Source organism: Cryptotermes secundus, unplaced genomic scaffold, assembly GCF_002891405.2.
Source record: "Cryptotermes secundus unplaced genomic scaffold, Csec_1.0 scaffold79, whole genome shotgun sequence".
NCBI classification, from domain to species: Eukaryota; Metazoa; Arthropoda; class Insecta; order Blattodea; family Kalotermitidae; genus Cryptotermes; species Cryptotermes secundus.
This window is the reverse complement of record NW_019741974.1, coordinates 3,408,416-3,432,541: the sequence shown is the minus strand read 5'-3', so window position 1 is coordinate 3,432,541 and position 24,126 is coordinate 3,408,416. Positions and strand designations below refer to the sequence as shown.

General features: G+C 39.7%; 2 protein-coding genes across 3 annotated transcripts in view; one reads left to right on the top strand and one right to left on the bottom strand.

Annotated features, from left to right (window-relative positions):
- LOC111872784 (mitochondrial ribonuclease P catalytic subunit) overlaps positions 1-24,126 on the bottom strand; it is a 516,563-nt gene that overhangs the window by 305,398 nt on the left and 187,039 nt on the right. The window contains exon 2 of one of the 2 annotated variants that reach the window (XM_033754847.1): positions 6,305-6,440. The exons of the other annotated variant lie outside the window; for it this stretch is intronic. The gene's annotated coding sequence lies outside the window, so the exon portion shown is untranslated. The remainder of the gene's footprint in view (positions 1-6,304; positions 6,441-24,126) is intronic. 2 annotated transcript variants of the gene reach the window in all.
- Positions 9,654-13,682, top strand: LOC111872787 (tetra-peptide repeat homeobox protein 1-like). Its single transcript, XM_023866958.2, has 3 exons — positions 9,654-9,713; positions 12,042-12,670; positions 13,612-13,682. Exons 1-2 carry the CDS (start codon positions 9,702-9,704, stop codon positions 12,648-12,650), a joined length of 621 nt encoding a protein of 206 aa, XP_023722726.1. The 5' UTR covers positions 9,654-9,701; the 3' UTR covers positions 12,651-12,670; positions 13,612-13,682.

The window sequence follows — 24,126 nt, the reverse complement described above, 5'->3', positions numbered from 1 at the left end:
AAACAAGCAGAAAATTGTTAAGAGTCGCATAACAAGAACAAGTTCGGTATGACTAATATTACATTTCTGTTCCTGTCACATAGTCGTGTTTCAGTGGTTCGTACTCCTGTCTCATTTTAATGGAGATCTGGATTCAAACCTGGACCTCTGAATCCGACTATTCTGAGTTCTGTGGTAAGGTTCCTCAAGATGAACTACGGGTTTGTCCTTTAAAATATGCCACGGCGGCTCCATTTAATAAAGGTAAAATTATCCCTGTAACAGGCCGTGAAGGCCCACAGTGTTGTGAGAGGCTGGGGCTCCCACATTTTCTAAAAAAAATCTCACAGACGGTGGCAAGGTTGTCAGCCTTACGCGTCGGCCGCCTTTTATCCCCCAGAAAGATTCGTGGTACTCATTTCTGTTAAGGGCTGAGTCGACCCCAAGGCCATAGTACGGCTGAAAGGATTAGGTCAATTGAAAAAAAAAATCCATCTCATCGGAAATCGAACACGCAACCTTCCGGCTTGTAGCATAGTGCCTCAACCAACTACACTACCGCGTACCCCTGCTCCATTTAATAGTACTCTAAACTCATAATTTGCAGTCTACATCTCTTTAACCCTATATAGAAGGATTTGCAACTATCGAATAGCTCAGCAAATAAATTAACGTCACTCAATTGAGCAGAATCTCTCCTTAGAAGATGATCATTGCTCGAGCGGTTAAGAAATTCTCCTGCTTTTATGGAACCCGAAGCTTCATTGTCCTGTATAGAGGAGCTCGAGGCCGGAAAAAATATCGGAAACGAACTGAACCCAGTGCATATCCTCCCACATGCTCCCAGAACTCTCGAGTGATCGAGCCCACCTACGCCTTGGTCTTCCCAGTGGTCTCTTTCCTTCTGGCTTTCCCATCAATATCCTATATGCATTCCTCGTCTCCCCCATTCGTCCTACGTGCCCTGCCAACCTCATCCTCCTTGACTTGATCATTCTAATTATACTTGGATAAGAGTACAAGTTATGAAGCTCTTCATTAAGCAGTTTTCTCCAACCTCCTGTCACTTCATCTCTCTTCGGTCCAAATATTCTCCTCAACACCCTGTTCTCAAACACCCTCAGTCGATGTTCCTCCCTTAATGTCAGAGACCAAGTATCACACCCATACAGAACCACAGGCAAAATTATAGTTTTGTATATTCTAATTTTTATGTTTTTGGAAAACAGACGAGAAGACAAAAGGTTCTGGACTGAATGGTAGCAAGCATTACCCGAGTTCAATCTCCTCTTAATTTCCTCCTGAATCAGGTTTCGATCTGTTATCTTTGTTCCCAAATATCTTAACTGTGCCACATTTTCAAAACATCTGTTTCCTATCTTTATGTATTGATTTTGCCCTGAATTTTGGTGACTAGACAACAAAATATAGTTAGTTTCTCTGTGTTTACTTCTAGACCAACCTCCTTACTTGCGTCAATTAAACATTTCAGGTTTACCGTCTAAAATTTTTGAAATATTTCTCATTTCTTCCATGCGTTCACAGCCCATCTTGCCTTCTTGATTTGTTCAACCTGCTTTTTCACGAATTGAATCAATTAAGGGTGAACCTCTCGATCCAGCAGTTAGCACTCCCTCTTTGTGTCCGTGAGGTGCCAAGTTCGAATTTCTTCCTGGGACTTATTATCCTGAGTCTGCTCTTTGTTCATCTCAGTTACTCCAGGCAACTTTCTGGACAGTACCTCAAATTAAATAACCACTTCTTCCTTCCACGACCTTTCCAAATCATCGTGTCATTCTATGCTACATCTTTTATTCTCATCTACTTATTCAGAAGTAAAGAATTGACATATAAATACCTAAATCAATTAAAGAAAACATTTCTGAAGGTCTTCATTATGCAGTTTGTTCCTTCTTGTATATTCCTCTCTTCTCAAGTAACTTGAATCTATCATCTTCCCTTAGGGTGAGAGGCCAGGTTCCAAACCCATAAAATAGCAACAGATGCGATCGCAGCTTGGTACGGTGCAATCTGATCATTGGGTCTCTTGATAAGGTCTAGAAATTTTAAATATTCTGAAGTGAATTGTAGCACGTATTCCCCGAAATTAACCTGCTATTTCTCGTCTAATTCTTTAATGTAATTTGAATATGTCGCTTTCCTGCTCATATATTTAATCACTCTTCATTAATTTCCACTACTTTTATCATGCCTTCCTCCTGTATCCTTGTGAGAACACATGAATAAAATACGGGGAAAATGCCACATGAATGTGATTTCGTAAATAGACAAAATAACGAATACAGATTTCTTTTGGATCATCAGCGAGTGCCTTGCATTTATAAGTGAACTTAAGGGTGCGGCATTATCATATCAGCGTCCACGTGTCTGACCGTCTTCAGGAATTGGCGGACACATAGTTTGAACATCAGGACATTAGAGGTCACCAGAACTTGATACTGAATTAATAATGCAAACAAGCAAAAAGTTTGTTTGCTTACTTTCTTGACTTCCTCTTCTACCCTGAAGATGGAGGCATTACGTTCCTCTAAAACGTAAGTAAACCTCTATTAGACTATATATATACCACTCGCAGAACATAGTGCTTCCCATAGACATCGCTGCAAGTATTTAAAGGCTCATTTGATACTCTGATTCTTCATTGTTAATGATACAAACATGGCGTCGGTAAGATCATCCGGTGTGAGAGCCACACAATTGGAACAGCGAGTCCTTGTATTGTGTGTGGTTAACAGAACTTCGGATAATGTGAAGCTATTATCGTTTTCTCATTCTTTATAGACTGAAAAACAAGGATATAATGATCTTAATTATGTATTTAGATTTCTGTTTGATGTCGAAAACAACTGGACCATTACATATGTTACTGGGTTTTGGTCTTTGTCCATTGTCTGGTATTCTAGAAAAAAAACACCACACAACACAAAGATTTGGAAATTGGATCTGTTTGAGTCCTCGGGTGAGGGGTGACTGACACCTATTCCGTTGGGTCCCCTAGAAAAAGATAACATCAATCACTGTTTTCTATAATACCAAACGAGATGAAATCACAGGAGGTTGGAGAAAACTGCATAATGAGGAGCTTCATAACTTGTACTCTTCTCCAATTATAATTAGAATGATCAAGTCAAGGAGGATGAGGTGGGCAGGTAATGTAGCACGAATGTAGGAGACGAGGAATGCGTATAGGATATTGGTGAGAAAGCCAGAAGGAAAGAGACCACAGGAAAGACCAAGGCGTAGGTGGGTGGACAATATTAGAATGAATCTTAGAGAGATAGGATGGGATGGTATGTATTGAATAGATCTGGCTCAGGATAGGGACCAGTGGAGGGCTCGGGTGAATACGGTGATGAACCTTCGGGTTCCATAAAATGCTTGGAAATTCTTGAGTTAGCTACAGAATTGGCGGCTCCTCAAGAAGGGCTCAGCTCCATGAGTAAGTAAGTAAGTAAGTAAGTAAACGATGGACAAAATCAAAGAACCCCAAAATTCTGAGTGATATACACCATCGTGAGAACTCCATAGATTCTACCATTACAGATGTTTATGTGAAACCTTCTTTAGAGATGGCAGATCCACCTTTGTCTCACACTTCTCCTCACAACAAATGTGGGAGGGAAACCTTCTGGAACAGGTCTACCTACTAATTTCTTTAGTATGTTCAAAGTTACAAGTATGATTAAATTGCGACACTTTAGGATTATGTATCATAGCTTTAACTACAATTTATTTACACAGAAGTATGTCATTAAAATAGATAATTATTATCTCAGACTTAAGTTTCTAGATAGTGTCTTTAAAACTCCAAATGTCCGAAGGGAAGTAAGTGCCACAAAGCTTCGCAGAAGCTTCTGTTACTGCTTGGAATTCTAACTTAATCACACATTGCATACAAGCCTAAGTTTTGGGCTGAGGCAAGTATACACTCCCTTTAAATCACAAAGGTCGAAGCGTAACTACGTCTAGAAATCATCATTAGCCGATGTAATTGCAAAATATTCACGCGGATACTTTGGCACTGCGTCACCAGAAATTGTATATAAAAAAAATTGGAACTAGTTCCTCTTTCTCGTTGCAATAAGAAAAGCGGGTTACTACATTCCTTTGTTAATTTAAATTACCTTTATTCACGTGGTGTTCATAATAAAGAGAAGACAAAGACTATACGTACATTCAGACTCCCACATTCTCGTTACGAAACCCGAGAGTACCTTTCAAGTTAGAGAACACCCAGCGACACGCCGAACTCCATGTGAACCGAACTGTACTGATGTTTCGGTAGTTAAAATATTTACAAAGTAAGAATTAAGTAGATTCTGAGATCTAAAAGTGTGTGACGATGGTACATGGGTCCAGCGATAGGGACTACCTCTATCGGTTGGGCCCAACTGAGTAGGTTTTGCCCGAGGACAGAGACAGAATGCAGTCTCCTAAACGTTGTGTTCTGAATATGAACAGGACGGTGTTTTGGATAAAAATAGGAACATTCTTAATGTCAAGAAACATAATATTTGTAGTAAGCAGATTCTAGTTTACAAATAGGAATACAGGAAAATATACTTAACAAAAGAAGAACTGCAAAAGTCTCTAAAGCGTTGCAGTAAAGTGGTTTCGCGTTTTGGTTACGTCATATTTCTTGCTGTTTAGCGAACGTCTTTGAAAGCAATCGATCGTAGGATTGAAAGCAGGTCTTGATCGCCTGGCAAATGTCACAATGTGGGGCAGATAACATGCCTTTCCCTTCGCTGGCGAGTGATATTGAAAACACATTCACATTAACACCACCATATATCATTCATGTTTCTCAAGGGCTGCAGTTTGCTACGTTTGAGAAATGAAGCGATTTACACAATTATCTAGTAACAAAAATCATAAAGGAAAGAAGAAAAATTATATTCCGACAAAAATTTTATTTCAGAATTTCAGGGAATAAATCACTTAGGAGACCTAAGCGTGGCCTCGAGCAGGCCTATAATACGAAAATTGGTTAGTTTGTTGTTACATTTCAGTGTTTTTTTCAGCATTCATTATAGGTTCACGCAACTGTATGGTTCCACATTACATTCAAGTGTCTCGGCTGTTAGTACGACATGATTTAGCCACACGACACTATCATCAGTACACATTTTGTGGGCACTGCTTAGTTCTATTCTTGAGTGAAACATTAATTAATATTTATATTAATATTAGTGATTAAAAGCTGAAGTTATTGGTTAGAATCAAAGTTTTTTTATCACTTAGAATTTGAAGAAATTTCTTTCGTGGTCGTACGTACTTTTCAATGCATTTCTGTTAGTGTTCTCTCTTGTGTTTTGTTTGGTGTATTGTTCAAGGTTGGTGGAAGAAGACTGCGGAAAATACAACGTAGCAATCTGAACAATAAACGAAATTACGAAGATAAGACAGAAGCATATTACGAGCTCAAATATTGAAAGCAATAGGATGCTGAAAGTTCCTAGTAAAATCTCTTAGAAAAAACAGAGAGCAGATATGTACACTATATTCATACGTTATAAAATATGGTTTAATGGATGTTTTAATACGGGTACGAACATGAGAGATCCAAAACAGTAGTAAATATTTGGACTAACTGATCATGTCTGAACTCCTTAAGGACGAGCATGTACCACGGAGCTAGTTAATTTAGATAATTAATTGGTTAATTGATCATTTAGCTAATTAATTATTCAGTTTGAATATTATAAAATTATTTGACTAATAATTTAGTTAACAAATTATCTAGATAGTTAAATGATTATCATTTAGTGATTTTTTAGCTTTCAGATAAATATTAAGTTTTTAATATTTTTATTTAGTAAATAAATTAATTCTTCAGTTAAACATTTTTAGAGAGTTATTTAATTAATTAAATCGTGTTTTAGTTATATACTTAGAACACATTCAATTGGTTTTTAAATAAATATTCAGTCAAATTTTTAAATATTTAGTTAGGAATTTACGAGTACGTCTAATTAGTTAGAGTTACTCACCTGCTACTCTTACTTGGTTAGTTGTGATTATACTGCCTTTACCGGTCAGTACCTAATGCTGCTCAAACTACCTACACCAAGGATTATTTCATTAGTGTTTCAGTACTTTAAACTTCAGCAAAAGATTTGTGTTGGCTTCTTTAAACGAAAATAAGGTTCAGAAATGTTACGACACTAGAAACACAGATTTGGCCAAGAGAGCCAACTATACACGTATCACTGGCCATCAAATAAAGGCTGTGATTCACGCATAGTACAGGCTTAGAGAGTCGATATCATCTATTCCAGAATTAGGCAATTGCTGGACTTACTTTATATGGACCGCTTTTCCTCATTACAGAAATTTTCCAGCGCCAAAATAAATGTCATCAGTATTTCTGAGAACTGTGGCCTTTAGCTAATGGACTGCCTGCAGCGTAGGTCTTTTTATTGCTCCAAAGTTTCTTCCTGTAAAACAGAAAAACCTGATAAACGTCTAAATACCATGAAACAATGCATTTCTTGTAAGATTTATACAAAACCCTGCTCCTGTCCCAGACCCAGACCCCTCCCTCTCCACTGATTTCCCATGTAGACTTGTCACCCCCCTCCCCCATCCCAGCTCTCACATAGCTGAGTTTATTTCCAACATCAATCCAGTCTGCTTGCACCGGTTCTCACTGTCTCTTCGTTTGCAGATTTTCTTATTTTTCCTTCTACCCTGAAGATGGAGGCGATACGTTCCTCCGAAACGTCGGTTAACACCACATCTACACGGTGCAACATCCCATGAGACGGCATTCTTCAAGGCATTTCTTAATTATTTTCTGCAGACAAAACATGTCCCAAACAGTCTCAAGTTGTTACAAGTTTAGGGAGTTAAGAAAGCAGTTAGTGAGACAGTTAGTGAGTCAGTTAGTGAGTCAGTTAGTGCGGTATTCATGTACATTGTTAGTTGCCGATACTTGCTTAGTCGGGAAACTATTTAATAAAATAATAATAAAGATGTTTTTTTTCATTATAAATAAAATGAGATTAAAGGCTATTTGGTTCGCATCAAGCCATGAAAACGTATATTGGAAAAGGGTGGCTGAAGCTCGAAGTAGCCACATACCCGGCAATTTAGATGACTAAATAACTGACTAACTATAAGAAGCTGAGCCCCTCTTGAGAAGCCGCCAGTTGTGCAGCTACTCAACAACTTCCCAGCATTTTATCGAACCTGAAATGTTATTACCGTGTTTACAAGAGCCCTCCAATTGTCCCTATCCTGAGCCAGATAAATCTAATCCCCACAACCCCATCCTATTTCGTTAAAGTCAATCTTAATATTATCATCTCACTTAGGGCTAGTTCTCTCTAGTGGTTTCCAGTCTTCCGGCTTTTCTAGCATAATCCTCTAGATGTTCTCCTCTTCTCTCTATCCGTGCTACATAAACTGCCCCTCAAATTCTTCTTGGTTTCCTCATTCTAATTNATCTATAGATAGTGCCACTTTTTCATGAATTTTTCATGAAAATTTCGATGATAGCAAGAGAAAATGAAGTGCAATGATAGCTATCATTGCACTTCATTTTCTCTTGCTATCATCGAAATTTTCATGAAAAATTCATGAAAAAGTGGCACTATCTATAGATAGTGCCACTTTTTCATCCACTACCGAAACAACAACGTAAGATAGCCAACCCCTGGCCTGAGGTTCGAGCCCTGCACCTCACCAATCATAGCGGGAGTCCTATTCAGCCGACAGCGAGTTTCGTTCAGAAGCAATTACAGACACGTCCTTGCACAAAATACGAACTGCAAACGGGTGGTTGTCTCTAGCTCCGGCCGCTTAACCGACGTGGGAAGAACTCGAGTTCGGAAGGATGGGTGGACGGCAACCAAGACTGGACTTGGCGAAGAAGAAAGCAATCGTATCTACGCCGGGAACATAACTCGATCTCTCTGATCGTACTAAATGGATTCAGTGCCCCTGTTGTCCTTCCAACGAGTAAGCCCTTCAGCACCTGCGGAAAATATTTCGAACACTTGATGCTTTACGCTTACAGACAATAGCATTCAGGGCCATTCTTGAAGTAATCAGTTGTTCATCTAATTAAAATAAATTACCATGCTCTATCTATCTATCTATCCACCTACCCACACACCCATCTATCTATATATGGCTCTACAGCCCTCTCTTGGGTCTTGGCCAGTTTTGAGTTTCTTAAGCCTATACACAGTCGGTAGGACTCCTTGAACGGGGAACCAGCCCGTCGGAAGGCCGCTACCTACACACAGACATCCATGCCTCGAGTGGGTTTATATACTCGTATCTTATGTTCCACTTTGCAGATTATGCCACAAAGCAGGTTAGTGTAGCGGTATTGCTGCATACTAACGATTGATATCGTATTTAAATCTCGGCTGACTCTATGTAACCTAAAGGCGACGCGAGGTTCAAGCATAAGTTTAAGTTAGAAATTGTAATAAATATCTCACTCTGGAGTCTGAGGAGAATAGATGTGAACCAGCTCAAGGTAAGCTCTGCCGAATAATTTTTATGGCCGTTATGGGGTTCTGCTTGTCATACGAGGCCATTGCTGAACAGTGAATGATTGCTCAAGGAAGACGTTGAACTGTTAGTCGATCAATCGCAGAGTCACTGGGTCAGGGAGTGAACCAGTGAATAAATTAGTGGGTTAGGCCACCAGTGTGCAAGTTTCGGAGTTATTTACTCACTTGCTTAGTATGTAAATCAGCCAATAAGCGAGTGAATGAACCAGTCAAGGAAGGGGTCAGTCAGTCAGTCAACAGTTCATTTAGCTGATGAGATAATTTATCAGTTTATTGATAAATCACATTTTATTTCAGTGAGTGAAGTAGGCTGCCAGTACGACAGTTACCAAGCGAGGTTTTCAGTGAGTTAAATAATAAATTGATTTGTTAGTTTGTGAGTGGTTTAGACTGTCAATATGTCACATAGCGAGTGACTTATTCAGTTAGATGCTTAGTATGTTAGACGTAAGTTACTTAGTGAATCAGTCAGTCAGTATGTAGGCTAGTAAGAAGTGTGTCAGTTAGTTATTGAGTGAATCAGTCAGTTGTTTAGTGCTTTAGTCTATCAACTACTGAATGATTCAGCGAGAAAGTGGGTTAGTCAAGAAATACAGTGAGTGATTAGTAAGTTAATTTGCCAGTTAGTGAGTGAATTAATATATGTGTAGCTTAGTCTGCATGTAAGTAAGTTAGTGAGTGAGCTATTTAGATAATTTATTAATGAGATACCTTGTCAGTCACTGGGTAAATAAGTCAGTTGATCAGTCAGTGGGTTAGTCGTCAGTATATCCGTCACTGAGTGGATTATTAAGAAAGTTAATTAGTAAGGTAGCTGATAAGTTAACAAGCGGATTAGTCAGTTCTTATTTATAAACATTTTTCAGCCAGTCTGTTAGTAAGTTAATTTGTCAGCGAAGTAGTATCTCAGGCCTATTTCAAATTTCCCACAACCTGCGCCTAATCAAGGCCTCGAGGTCTCTTGCAATAAAGATATTATTACGCTAACGTAACTCTTGACATCGTAACGTCTGAAGGAGGACCAGCGGTCACTGGAGGGGGTAAGGAACCTCAGTGTATTGTATGTGAAAGTGTATCCGTGGGGATGGACACATTCATGACGTATAAATAGCTGGGGTTAGGCTCTGAACACGAAGAGATTTCACTTGAAGCTAGGACAGATCAGCAGCAATGAAGTTCACGGTGAGTTCTGTGCGGGATCCTTTAGTCTTTTGTCTCTTGACTATATGTAGTCGCTCACTTCGTTGTATAAATTGTAATTACCAGGGCCCGGATTTTGATGACATGTCATCTTTTTTCTTTTTCTTGTTTCCTATGCGATGTTCTTAAATATATAAATCTCGGGTATGAGCTGCTGGTTACAGAAATGTAAATTTTATAGGTAACTTTTTTCATTTTTAACACTTTTAGGTTTAAGGTCATTTTTTCATTTTAGGGGTAATTATTTGGTAAATGTTTGGACTTTTAAGGGTATTTCTTGTCATTTTTTACCATTTTAGGGAATTTTTCTTCATATGTTTTCTGAAATGTGAATAATATGGAAGCGAAGTGTTCTTTCTTTTCTCCTTTAGTTAATTTTTCTGGATTTTTTTGGTAATTTTTTAAATATTTTCAGGTCATCAAAATCCGGACCATGTATATTACATTTTGGGGTCATATTTTAGGTCATTTTTCTGGATTTTTTCGGTCATTTTATAGGTCATTTTTTAAATATTTTCAGGTCATCAAAATCCGGGTCCTGGTAATTACAATTAATTTGGAAACGTTTGAATATCTGGCAATCAGAACTATATATCAGCCAAGCACACGAAGTAAGAATTTGTATGAAGAGATCAGGGTTTCTAATCCCGCATAGGGTATTATACTTCGTACGTGTAAATGCAGTTTTCTCTGTGTTGTGTTCTGTGTGGATATAATCATCTTGAAGTTTCATTTATCCATTAATGTGACAGTAAAAATATCTGAAAATTCTCAGTTTCAAAATTAAATCTAATTCTACAAGGCTAGAACTGGAGAACAGCTACCTTTCAGCAATAAATAAGCGGTAAATTAAAATAAATTAAGATTAACCTTATATAATACTTGCAATTTTGCTACATTCTACTCCTTTTGTCAATTTACTTCAAGTCTGAGTTGACTTCCTTGGCACTACAGCCCCAATGGGTCTAGGCCTACCTCCACGAACTTCTCCGTTCACTTCGGTTTTTCTAGATTTTACACATTCGGTAGGACTCCTTGAGCGGGTGATCAGCTCGTCGCAAGGCCTCTACCTGTACACAAACACAGAAAAACGCACACAAACATCCATGCCCTGAGTGGGATTCGAACCCACGATCTCGGCTTCCGAGCGAGCGAAGACAGTGCATGCCATGTGAGACTGTTACTACACTAAATAAATCAAATGAAGACATAATAACAATAATTTATACTTATCCTTAGTATTTACATTGGTGTTTTCTCCACACCACTTTCTGTACTACGTAAAATCAGATCTAGTCTAATAATAATTGTGCAATATTTTTCCATTTTTTTCTGGTTGTTAACGTGTATTTGACAAATGTGGCAGGGATATTTCTTTCAGATTAACACTAACTTTTAAGGAATAATTTCGAAGGGACCATAAGCAACTTCCTTGTATATTTTATAAAATGAAATACTTTATTAAAATGCATTGATCAGTTTTAGTCATAAAAGTGTAAAAAGTATAAAACCAAAATTTAATTCAGAAATGTTGAAATATGTGGGGAAAAATATATGTTTTGAAAAGTTCCTTTAATTTGTAATAACTTCCGAATTCGTGAATCAGTAGAGCTTGAATATGATATAGTTGGTACTCAATCAACACAGATATTGCATATAAATTAAGAGTTTCAGATTAAGTTTATGTCACCTAGTTTCCCCCTAGTTTTCTGCCTGTAAAGGACGCGGACTGGAATCAGACCGAAAGTAAAGAGAACAAATATTAAATTAACAAAAACCTACAGATCCTAAGAATAATTATATGTCATCTACAATATAATTGAATTTAGTTTCTCTCGAGCATCTGTTCAGTTCTGCTTAGAAGGTGATCTATATTAAAATAGAAGAGATCGCCTTTGTAGCAGTATTGGATAGACGATGAGTCAAAATTATATTAAATTAAATTATGTTTCATTTTATATTGAATTATCATGTAGCTTTTGTCATTTAACTTAAACAGTTCAGAGAATTAATTGTATTGAGAAAAATTGTGTGTTTGGGTATATCATACTGGTTTATTCTATAATAATTACATATATGTAGAAGTAGACAGATTAAGTCACCATATGTAAGATATAGCACTATTAGTACATTTCCCCTTATATAATATATTATATCACTCTGCTGCGTGTTGGCTCAATGAAAACTCTCTTCTCCAGGAAGGCATCCTGCTGTTTAAACCGGTTATAAATGCACTTTAGGAATAAACGACTTTCTACCAAAAAATCCCAACAGTTCTGTCTATAAACATAACTTCATCTGTCCCCATAGCTGTGCACAGTTCTGTTGGCAGCTGTTGCTACGGCAACGGGTGGCGTTGTCGAGCAGACGGCAGCGAAAGGAGAGAAGAAGCAGGACAAGAGGGGGCTGTTCGGTCTGGGGTACGGATATGGTGAGCTGGATCACAGTTTCGGCGGGCTCGGCCTGGCCCACGAAGGATACGTCAAGGCAATTACCATCACTAAGGAAGTCCCTGTACCTGTGCCCCAGCCATACCCTGTCACTGTCGAGAAACATGTGCCTGTCCCTGTGAAGGTGCCGATTGCGGTCCCTGTAGACAAGCCCTATCCCGTGCACGTCCCTAAGCCTTATCCTGTCCCTGTGGAGAAGCCAGTACCTTACACTGTTGAGAGACCGGTCCCATACCCAGTGAATGTCCCTGTTAAGGTTCCGTACCCAGTGTCTGTCCCTGTGCATGTCCCTAAGCCCGTTGCTGTCCCAGTGCCTAAGCCTGTTGCAGTCCCGGTGCCGCAACCTGTTGTGGTCCAAAATCACGTGCCTCTTCTCCTCAAGGGACATGATATCCTTGACGGTTTGGATTTGGACGGGGGCTACGCGTTGGCTGGTTTTGACGAACACATCGGCTTCCATCACGGCTAAGTGACACTGCAAGATGGCTGGTATGCATACTGACACATTTATACACTCTCCGAAGTCATATAACACGGTGACTGTAACAACACATTTCAGTAAAGAACCGCAACGCTTTTCCGAACTTAATACAGGATCAATGCAATACTTTCAGGCGAAAGTAAAACAGAGTCAAATTTTTAAACACTGAAATATAAAAATGAAAATGTTAAGTGTTAACGTAAAGTCACACTTCAGTGAACGAGTAGAAAATATTCGCAAACTGAATAAATTTCATACATCCGTGATAAAGCTGAGTGGGTAATGTAAATGACTGGATTGTTGATTCCTTGTTTATTTAATGACAAATTTCCAACTGTTTAGGTCAAGAAGTGGAATGACAGAAGTTATTCCGGAACGGTTGATTCATAAACACGGATGTATGCCAATAGTGAAGGAAACGAAATTTACATAATTTCTAGAACAAAACATATGTTAACTCAAATTGTAATATCAAATGTGTTTCTATATACTTCTTGAAGTGAGCGTTCTTTGGAGTGGAAACTTCTGTTTGATAATGCAGATAAGGGATCCTGCACTTAACACCAAAACTGATAATTATTTCCTTACATAATATTGTGATTTGTGTTACGGACTACAAAAGATGCTCAGTGGTGTGTAGAAAATTTGAAGTCGTGAGATAAATTTCGCTTTTCTAATATTAAGCAAAAGTATTCCTATTCAAATGCCTGGAAGTATCTTCGGAAATACATTCCCGTTACAAGACGGGTGTTTATCATCCTCTTGGAAAACATATGTTTCTCATTCCTTCAGAAGCAACTTGAAAATTACAATTTCTAGAATAAATAAATACATCTATAGTTCGAAATATGAATGGATGACAACTTATTTGTTGAAGACTGAAGCTAGAAAGTGAATTGCTCGACCCTTATATCCGTCTATACTAACAGCTAGCTTTTCTTCATTTCAGTCGACAGCAAACGATTCAGGAGGCCCGCGTTCCAACTGCATGCTGCCACAGAACCTCTGAACCCGACTTGCAAGTTACATATATATTATCGCTATGTAAATCATGTAATATTTTTGTAAATTAAAGTTCTTTGTGTTTTTGTTTATATTGATTTAATTATTTTTCTCGGTTCATAATATTTTTTTTTGTATATGTTGCTTAAAGGCAACACAAAAATTAAACAAATCGAAACAAAATTTCCACATTCGTTCACTTACTTCCGCCTAAAATGCAAATATATTTTTTTAAATGTCATATTTAAAATTCATAAAATGTCATTAAAACCACATTTTCTATTTTATGTGTTGCAACGTATTTCGGCCTCACAAGGCACTACGCACAAAGGGACACAGCGGGACCGACGCAACACGAATTTAGCGTGAGGCAAATGCGGCAGTACATTTTCGAATACGACGAAATGTAATAATAGCATGTAAATATATTGACGTGTGACCCCATACAGTGTGGTTATTTCGACCGATTATCGTTGCCTGATGATGGCCTTCTGAAGCTGAAAAATGTTGTAACAAATAAAATAGAAAATGTGATTTTAATGACATTCTATGAATTTTAAATATGATTGTAAATTACGTTTTAAAATAAAACGTTGTGTTTGCATTATAGACGGAAGTAAGTGAGTGAGTGAGGGACTGATGCAACAGGAAGCTGAAATATAATATTATGACATTTCCACAGGGCTCCTTAGAATTCTAATGAAAGGAATTCCTTCTTGGGTTTTGCTAGTCAAGCTTTCTATGCCAAGAATATTATAAAATATAAGCTTCATTTACACAATGCCATTGAATGTAAAAAGCTTAATTTTGAAAATTCTTAAGTACACTATAACATTAACTGTGAAAAGTTGGTAGGAGAATTTATTTCTCAGTGGCTATCTCACACACAAAATGCAAAGATAACGTTTCCAATGCCTAAGCAGCACGTAATAAAAATTCAAATAAGAGGGGGGGAGGCAAAGCCCCAATAGTTTTCATTTTGGTACAAGACAGTTGTGAGTGGTCACCTTCACGCTCCGGTCGTTACATATTCCTGCCCTTTAAACGGAGGCTGCGTAGGCCTGAGAGCCACTAAGGACATGGAAGTGAACATAAAAAGAACCGAAACCCGATTGGCCAGCTCGTAGTTATTCACTCTTCTGACTAAACTACTGATACACAGGAATTTAAAAGTTCATTCATTCATTCATTCATCTGTAATCTGTCAAGACGACAGGTCCACAGTCTCTTCCAAAACAGTTCCTCCACTTAATGCGATCTAGAGCTTTCTCCTTCAAATGAGAGTATCCTCTTCTGTCCCCAAGATCATCCAACATTTTCTTACTTCTTCCTCTTCGTCTTCTGGTCACTTCTATCCACCCCTCTATCTTTCCTTCAATAACTTCTTTTAGAAGGCAGTTACTGCGTAAGATATGACCAATCCAATTAGCCTTCCGTTTTCTTATTTCGTCTAGGATATTCCTCTGCTCACTGACTCTAAATAACACTTCTTCATTTCTCACATAATCGGTCCAACTGATCTTCTCCATCCTTCTCCAACACCACATTTCGAAGCTTTCCAGGTGTTTCTGACCTACTGCCCTAAGTGTATTTAAACCCACATATCCCCGTGTGCGTAGCATGGAAACAATGGAAGGGAGACGTCGGGTCCCAGACGATAACGGAGAAGCGCTCACGGAATAAAATTATATATTTTGCCTTTACAGTGTCAATATCAAGAATTCACTGTAACCATACTTCCCTCGCTAAAATTATTTAATTATGGTTATGATAAGTTTATTCATTGTTTTCACACCCTGAGAGACGCACCTACGATGAGGTCCAATCTCGGGACCGTGTAGTTGGAATTCAACATAGTCTCCTTAGGTTTATGTTGCCACTATTGTTATTACCGTCGCTAGTTTGCTCCTACTGTTCTCTTCCGTCGAGATAGGAAGGTATTTTGAGAGATAAATCCATGATTTGACATTGTACGAGACTTTCCAGAAGAGGCCTTGGACTGCCTACCCGTGTACCTTGTAGACCTGAAAAGGTTTAAGATAAATGCGGGACTGACTCGTAGCTTGACCCTTGGCTCTCTTGTTTTCCATTAACGACCACTTAAGAGGCTTGTGGCTAGGAGCTACGTGAAGGTGAGTGAAAATACAGAGTCGAGACACGGGAGGGCACATAAGGGATTTACAGGAGGAGATAGAGAGTAGTGTGAATAGAAGTAATGATGACGGGAGTGATCAGTGAGAAGCGAGCTTCAGGGAGGACTAATGTAAAGATTGACAATCACTGTACGCAATTTTAACTTAAGGCTGTAATACACGGTGCTCGTTCTGGGGACCCCTTAATTCATAAAACCAAAGTATATTCCAATCCAGGAATCCGGAGCACCAGTATTCATGAGAAAAAGTTCTCATCTCGAGTGATAGTCGTGGCATCTTTAGGACGGCGGTCGGCTAAATTACATTCAAAACATGCATTTACTCAAGTGCTATATAGCCAGACTTTTCATGGGTATAATCTAATTCGCATATTTGGCAAAGCACAACCGTCTTATTTAGGACTTTCCTTCAGCGGGAAGAGATTTATGCGTAAATGTGAAGACATTATTAAAATCAAACTTAAGAATTTGGGGTGTGGGATTGATTCATCTGGTTCAAAACAGAAACCAGTGATGGACTCTTGTGAGCACGGTAATGAACCTTCTAATTCGATTAAAATCGGAGAATTTCTTTACTGCGGGACAGACTACCAGTTTATCAATAAATAGGCCCTGTTATGCACTTAGAGGCTTTGCATTGCTGTGTCTCGTCCCTACAACTCTATTCAAAATATTAGAGAATTGTATAATACACTGGAACGTCCACTCCGCAGCCCACAATGCTCCCAGCATTTCTCTGCCGTTACTGAAAGAAATTTCAGAGACAGCCCTGAAAGAGATAACACAAGAAGGCTGATAGAAACCTTGCAGTCAAGTAGAACAATTCGACAAATACTACTGGTACAGGGATCCACATATGAATGACAAATTTCAAGCAATAATTACAAACATAGATCTAACAAGTAGCAATCAGGATCAGGACGATCTCAGTGAAAATTACTGTCACGTGTATGAAGTGGCTATAGACGGTGTTTGGATCGGAGATTGGGGTGTTTTTGACCACTTTAACACACGACTCATGACTACATTCAATTACAGCGCCATCGCACAATCTCCACATTTTACAGATCACTAGAGCACACATTCTGTTACAATCTTCACTAGTCGTTTCCTGGTATCGGTTCCAGCAATGTTTCCGTTCTCAAGTCCTCTCTGAATGGCGGCTCTCTTCTAACTGAACCAAATCTCAACTGACGTCCCTTGCTTATAACATAAAGACACGGACCACATAGTAACATCCTGTTTCCATTGTTAAAGTTCAACTGTCGCATTGTTAAGAATCTGCTGCCTAGCGACGGGAACTTCTTTACCGAAGTATTGCCCAGAAACGGGTCTGGTATATCTGATAATCTCGCGGTCATCTCATATCAACCGTTCTACACGCTAGCAGCAGGCAAGAACGTCTAAGTTAAGCCTTTAAAAACTTGATCTAATCTACCTAATACGTAAAGTAGATCGTACCTCACAGAAAACAAATTAGGTTTCTGTTGTAAGGATAAACCATGAATACTTTTTAGGGGAGAAGTCATTGTCTGTTGTGAGAAACACAGAAATTCTATGGACATAATGCAGAAACTCACTGTGTTAAAACAGGGGGTGCATCTAGTAGTATCCACTGGGTTTTTCAGGGCAGTAAATACTGCTGAGGAAGGATCTTCCATTGTTGGAACTATTGAACAAATGTGTTGGGTATTCTGGACAGGCGTTACAATGTCGAAATGCACTTTATTTGCTAGCATGCACTTCAATACATGTCTCTGCCGTCTTGTCTCTCCCAGTTCTTTCACCCAAACAGCAGTGCTGCTCCAGGGGTGGTCATGTAAGCCGCTAAGGGAAGTGGATAAATGAACTGCAGTTTCGAAAGCAGAGAGTGGTTTGTGATTTTGTATCGATGTGTAAAACACTCATATTTGTATATTGCAGATACAAATATATTCCTGACTAAGCTAATAAACATTAAATACATTATACTACATTTCAAATCAAGCTTTCCTTATATTTCATTCTTACCGCTTGGCCAAGCAGAAAAAATAAACCGCAGGAAATCAGCACAAAACTATGATGGGGAAATGAAAGCAGTAAAAGAAATCCGAATTACCACTTGCTTTACCATACCAGAGCCCTCTATTCTCTTCATAGAGTCTGTGTGTTTGGTTTGGCTCTCGATTATTTACCTAAAAACAGTTAAACTTTTTAACAAAGATATGTTTCCTGTGAGGTACGAACTGAATTTTATATATTATTTGGAATAAATTCAGTTTTTAAAAGGTAAAATTTAAACCATATTTCAGATTATATAGAGGATAAACTGATAAAAATTTGTAAGCAAGGTACAATAAAAATATCCACGACATTAGACAAAATAAGAACAACTAAAATNATAAATGAACATTACGCTAATCAAAATGTAATTGATACCGAAGAAATGTAACAATAATAACAGATAAACATGACCTTGTAAATAAGCATCGAACCTCAAAGGCGTAAATGGAAATTTAAACTGCACATACTTTTAATCTTGGCGTGAAATTGCTACAGGTGGTCTGCTATAATCTCCGGCTGCTTCATCACATGAAAGGAGCCCTACTATCCACTGGATATCTCCGATAGGTCCCAGGGCCGGTGTCGTGATGCAATGAAAGGAGCCCTACTATCCACTGGATATCTCCGATAGGTCCCAGGGCCGGTGTCGTGATGCANATCACATGAAAGGAGCCCTACTATCCACTGGATATCTCCGATAGGTCCCAGGGCCGGTGTCGTGGTGCAAAGAGAAATTCCTGCCCGCCCAGAAATGGAACCCGGTCGTCCATTTCGTAACCAGTGAAACGACTGAAGTAACATAAGACATACGGATATGCTGTGTGGAGAGCCGGTTTCTTAATAACGCATTAAACACAAGTGGTTTGAGTTCCACTTACACCCAAAGGGATCACAGATTAATTAACGAATTATCTTTAGCTTGGTCCTCACATTTCTGAATTACATGGGAACTTGGTGAATAATTCTGAAAATAGGAATTATGCTAACAAACTATTTTTTTATTGCTAGTGGGGTGGGACTAAGCCCCTTGTACTGCGTCCACTTCTGGCCTATTGTACCAGCCCCAGATGATAGGTGAGGGTGTTTGTGGAGCAATTTGTGGAATGAAGATTGGCAGGGGAAACCGAAGTACTCGGAGAGAACCTGCCCCAGCGCCACTTTGCCCACAACAAATCCCGCTTGACCAGGCCCGGGATCGTACCCGGGCCGCCGCGGTGGGAAGCCAGTGACTAACCGCTTGAGCTATGGCGCGGCCTGCTGACAAACTAACAAGACGTCATGTACTCAGGAACTTTTCCATGCGGCGCTCAGTACGTGTCTAGCGTCAGGATAGCCTTCACGTAACTAGACCAGCGGGTAGAGGAATGAATCAGGTTTCATTGAAAGGGAGTGGACACGGTACGATCTGGCGCATGTCTTCCTATACTTTGCTGGACAGGTGACTTGTACAGCGAGCAGCACGTGACCGGTCTGATATGACCGTAGAGCCATTACGTAATAACTCTGCTCCAGATACCTGGTTCCAGGTTATGTCAAACGGAGAGGCTATTTGAAGATGGCGTTGAGGAATGCTTTTCGCTTACAGATTCGTCCACATGCAATTAATAAATAATTCCCGATGAACAAATGTAACGAGTTTTGACACTAAAATATCTTAAAAAGAACCTATGTTCTTTGTTGTCATTTCTTTATTATGCCTTTACAGCCCTTTGTTGGGCCTTGGCCGCTTTTTCAATTCCATGATCCTATACACAGCCGGTAGAACCCTTGAACGGGGAATCAGCCGTTGCAAGACCGCTACCTACACATAGGACCACACAAACGCAGAATAAACGCACATACGGACATTATATCTTGAGTGAGATTCGAACCCACGATCCCAATTTTCGAGCTAGTGAAGACAGTTCATGACTTAGAGCGCGCGGCCATTGTAAGCGGCTCTTTGTTATCATGCTATCGATAAATTATTAGTTACCGGATATTCAAGTTTAAATAATGTGTCTTTTCCTTATTATTTCCGGAAAGTTGGCAATACGAGTAGACAGCTTGAAATACGACATGTCCACCTGCTTTCAAATTCAAACTTATTATCATTCATCCATAATAACGCACCATGGCTGATTCTTGTTGTTAGAGTGATGTTTTTAAAGGGCACAAGTTTCAAAAATAGATTCTAAAAGGTTCTGAAGATGGTGTATAACACCAGTGACGAGATGAGTTCTTTCAAACGGGCACAACAGAGTAGGTGTCTCCCGTCCGTCACTTGAGGGCGGAAACAAACCAAGTTTCCGAAACGTTGTGTTCTTTAGAATATTGGAAGATGGCCAAAGTAAAAAAACACAGCAGTCCCGCACACATGTTCCATCCAAGAACTTGTGTGTCGTCACAAAAATTGTAACACACGCAAATATCGGCCGACCAGTCTTGTTTGCTTTCGGGAGACATTCGGTTTGAGAGCATTTCAGAATATTCGTTATTCGTCTCACAAGAATTACAGAATACTTACTTACTTACTCATGGTGCTGAACCCTTCTAGAGGAGCCGCCAATTCTACAGCTACTCAAGAATTTCCTACCATTTTATGGAACGCGAAAGTTCATTACCATGTTCACAAGAGCCCTCCACTGGACCCTATCCTGAGCCAGATTAATACAATCCATGCCATCCCATTCTATCTCTCTAAGAACCATTTTAATATTGTCCACCCACCCACGCCTCGGTCTACAATTACAGAATTGTGTACCAAAATACCACACCCTTTTGAATCTGTTGTAGAGAATAGGTCTTGTATGTTCATTTAATTCGATATTAAGTAACCCCTGCAGCTGCCGTACTAGAATTATTGATGGGTTTAGTGTTGGAAAACACAGAAATGAACTCAGTATCAATGTAGGCTACTGATAATCCGTGGCTTTTAGTCAGCAAGCGAACTATACCGACTGAGCAACCGCCGCTTGTCGCTGAAGTTAGTGCCCACTTTTGCGGATAGGGGGTGTTGTGTGGTCAGCGCAACGGATTCCCACGGCCCATAATCTCGGTTTTCTAGATCGGAGCCGCTACTTTTCCATTCAAGTAGCTCCTCAGTTATTCTCACGAGGCTGAGTGAACGCCGTTCCAGTCCCACTACTCAGAAAATCTGGTAGCGAGGCTACTGATACGCTCTCCATAATGGATAAAACTCTCTTGCGTACGGGTTCTCAGTGTCAATCTTCACAATTAAGCAGTCACGACATTGTACCAACACTAGCAATATTGGGCATTGGGGCATATATTATGTAAACGACTGTTCCGTGACTGGCGCTGCTCCCATCTTCACGTGATTACTTGCCATTATCTTAGTATGTTTTACTTCTGTGTCCTAAGATTAGTAGCGAAGATTAGGTTCCAATTCGGTTCCTTTTCAAAACCGGCCTAGTCAGGAATATGGACACAATTTATGCATGTAAGCCTGAAGGTAAGCCGGTCACGGTAGCCGAGCGGTCTAAGGCATGCATTGTCTTCGCTCGCTCGGAAGCCGGGGTCGTGGGTTCGAATCCCACTCAGGGCATGGATGTTTGTGTGCGTTTTTCTGTGTTTGTCTACAGGTAGAGGCCTTGCGACGAGCTGATCACTCGCCCAAGGAGTCCCACTAGTAAACCGAAGTGAAACGGAGAGTTTCATGGAGGTAGGCCTAGGCCCGAATTGGGCCTGTAGCGCCACAGAAAAAAAAAAACCTGAAGGTAAGATATCCCCCGGAGACCGGGACGTCGGCAACAACGCAATACCACAATCATCCTGCATAACAGGCCGAGAGGATATGGCAGACAGGGGCTACTGGCGGACTGTTGTAAACAAGAATTTAGTGAGTACCTGAGAGACTATAAATTTCCGCAGAATGAATCTACGCCATTTTGTTGGTTGGGGAGCATTCCAGTAGGGTAAATGTAAAGTTGTTCCTGTGCTTAACTAATCAAGCAACACATCATGAAGACGTATGGAGGAATGGGTATATAGATCCACGTATTATTGACCTCGGCACAAGATGGAGGTAAATGGTCAGCTTTATGCACCTGCCACTTTACCCACGGGGTAATATTTCCCGGTATTCATTGAACAGGAGGCTAGATGTGTCCCAGAGCCTGGTCTGGACATCACTGAGAGGAGAAGAATCTTTCCCCTACCGGCACTCGAACTCCGACCCCTCGTGGACCCGGCCAGTAGCCAGTCGCTATACCAACTGCGACTGAGTTCTCGGACGTTGTCCAATGTGCAGCATTATAAAAATTAAAAAACACAAGGTTTCGGAAAATGAGTCTCTTTCATTTCTCAGGAGGGGGGAGACACCTATTCTGTTGGGTCCCTCAGAAAGAGCTAACCTCGATCGCATTCCGTTAGTCTAGTTAACATAGATTTAATGACAAGCTGCCCCCCCCCGCGACATGAGTGTGAACTAGTGAGGTGAGTGAAAGGAAGAACCCACGGAGGCGTAAGACGAGTGATGTCGGTAAGGTTCTTAAAGCTTTTTATTGATCAAATTTACAGTATGCAACAGAGCTTTACCAAACGAATGAATTTACGATTGTTAATGAACCTGTTTTTCTGCATTATATAAAGGTACAAGTAGGTCACGATCGAGCAAATAGTGTATTTTGTTTAAATGTTCTAGTACTTTTTTCTTGTTCTGCAAGATTTCATAATGTTTGGGTGTGGATACATACAGAGTCATCAACCATGGAACGTGAAATAATTTACTGTGACACATAATATTTTATTTCTATTAAGGCAGACATTAAGCTACAACATGTCCATACAGAGCAACTCAGTAGAGCTATGCAAGAGAGATCTAATTGAAAGGCAACACGGTAACCCACATTTGTGCAAATTAGATGGCTGTAATACGACTGGCTTAATCCACATACCCGTGAAGACCATAAGGTATTTAACTTATTCATTAATCAATGACACTACAGCCTTTTGTTGGGCCCTGGCCTCTTCTGCAGTTTTTCTTAATCTTTTTTTACACAGGCAGTAACATTCCTTGGACGAGAGATCAGCCCGACGCAAGGCCGCTACCTACACACACAATAAACGCACACACAACAATGCTTTCGAGTGGGATTCGAACCCACGGTCCAAGCATTCGAGAGAGAGAAGACAGTTCATGGCTTATGACCGCGCAATCGCCGTGATCGGTACCATAAGGTATACCTGAGTAAATCTATCCATATGTGTCTCTTATTAGTTTCAAAAGCGTTCAGTGAAAAATAATACTTTCTTTTGAAGTGTGCACGCAGAGGCAGTCACCCGCAAAGAGGGATGAAGTAAACAGGTTTATGTTACTTATAAATCGAGACTTCTTGCTTCATCCTATAAGTCTATAAAATATATCTCTGAAAAATTTCAAAACTTTTTTTGTAATGTTACATCCTGTTTGTGTAAAAATATAAATTACTGGTCTATACCGTCACACATACTTTCTTTCTATAAGATATAGTCAGTACTGTGTTTGTTTGTGTCATATTACCATCATCAGAGGAAATTACACATAAATTGGAAAATATAAACATGTATAATTTAATAAAAGTTATTATTTGAGTCTGTGCTTCATGTGGGGTCCGTTTAGAGACTGCGTAAGAATGAATAATATTAAAAAGCATATGAAAGGCTTACAAGTCGTAACCTGCAAGACAGAAATTTAATAATACTGAATCATGTGTCCATATATGTACTATACGAATGTAAGAGGTGAAAATACCGGCAAACAAAACATATTTCTTAAGCCATCAATACGGAGTTGACAAATATTCGTATGGTTTCGGGACTTGCAAAATATGTCCTTAAAGTGGGGGGAAAAAATAAGTGGAAAAGATTTCAAAACGAAACCACCATTTTTTTTTATTAATTCGCTTAGTAGGGGGTGGAGTCCAGATGGTTCCACTCGGCATGGAGGGCACTGATTGGCCTGTTGTACCTGCCCCAGGCGATTATAATAATTGAGAATTTGATGGAATAAAGATTAGCAAGGGAATCCGAAGTACTCGGAGGAAACCCGCCCCAGCGCTACTTTCTCCGCCACAAATCGCACTTGACCAGACCCGGGATCCAACCCGGGCCGCCGCGGTGGGAAGCCAGAGACTAAGCGCTTGAGCTACCCTATGAAAATTGTTAGGAGATTTCAGTGCCAAAGTAGGGAGGGGAGATATTTTCAAACCAACGATTGGGAATGAGAGTTTGCATGAAATTAGTAATGATAATGGAGTTAGAGTAGTAAACTTTGCCACATCAAAA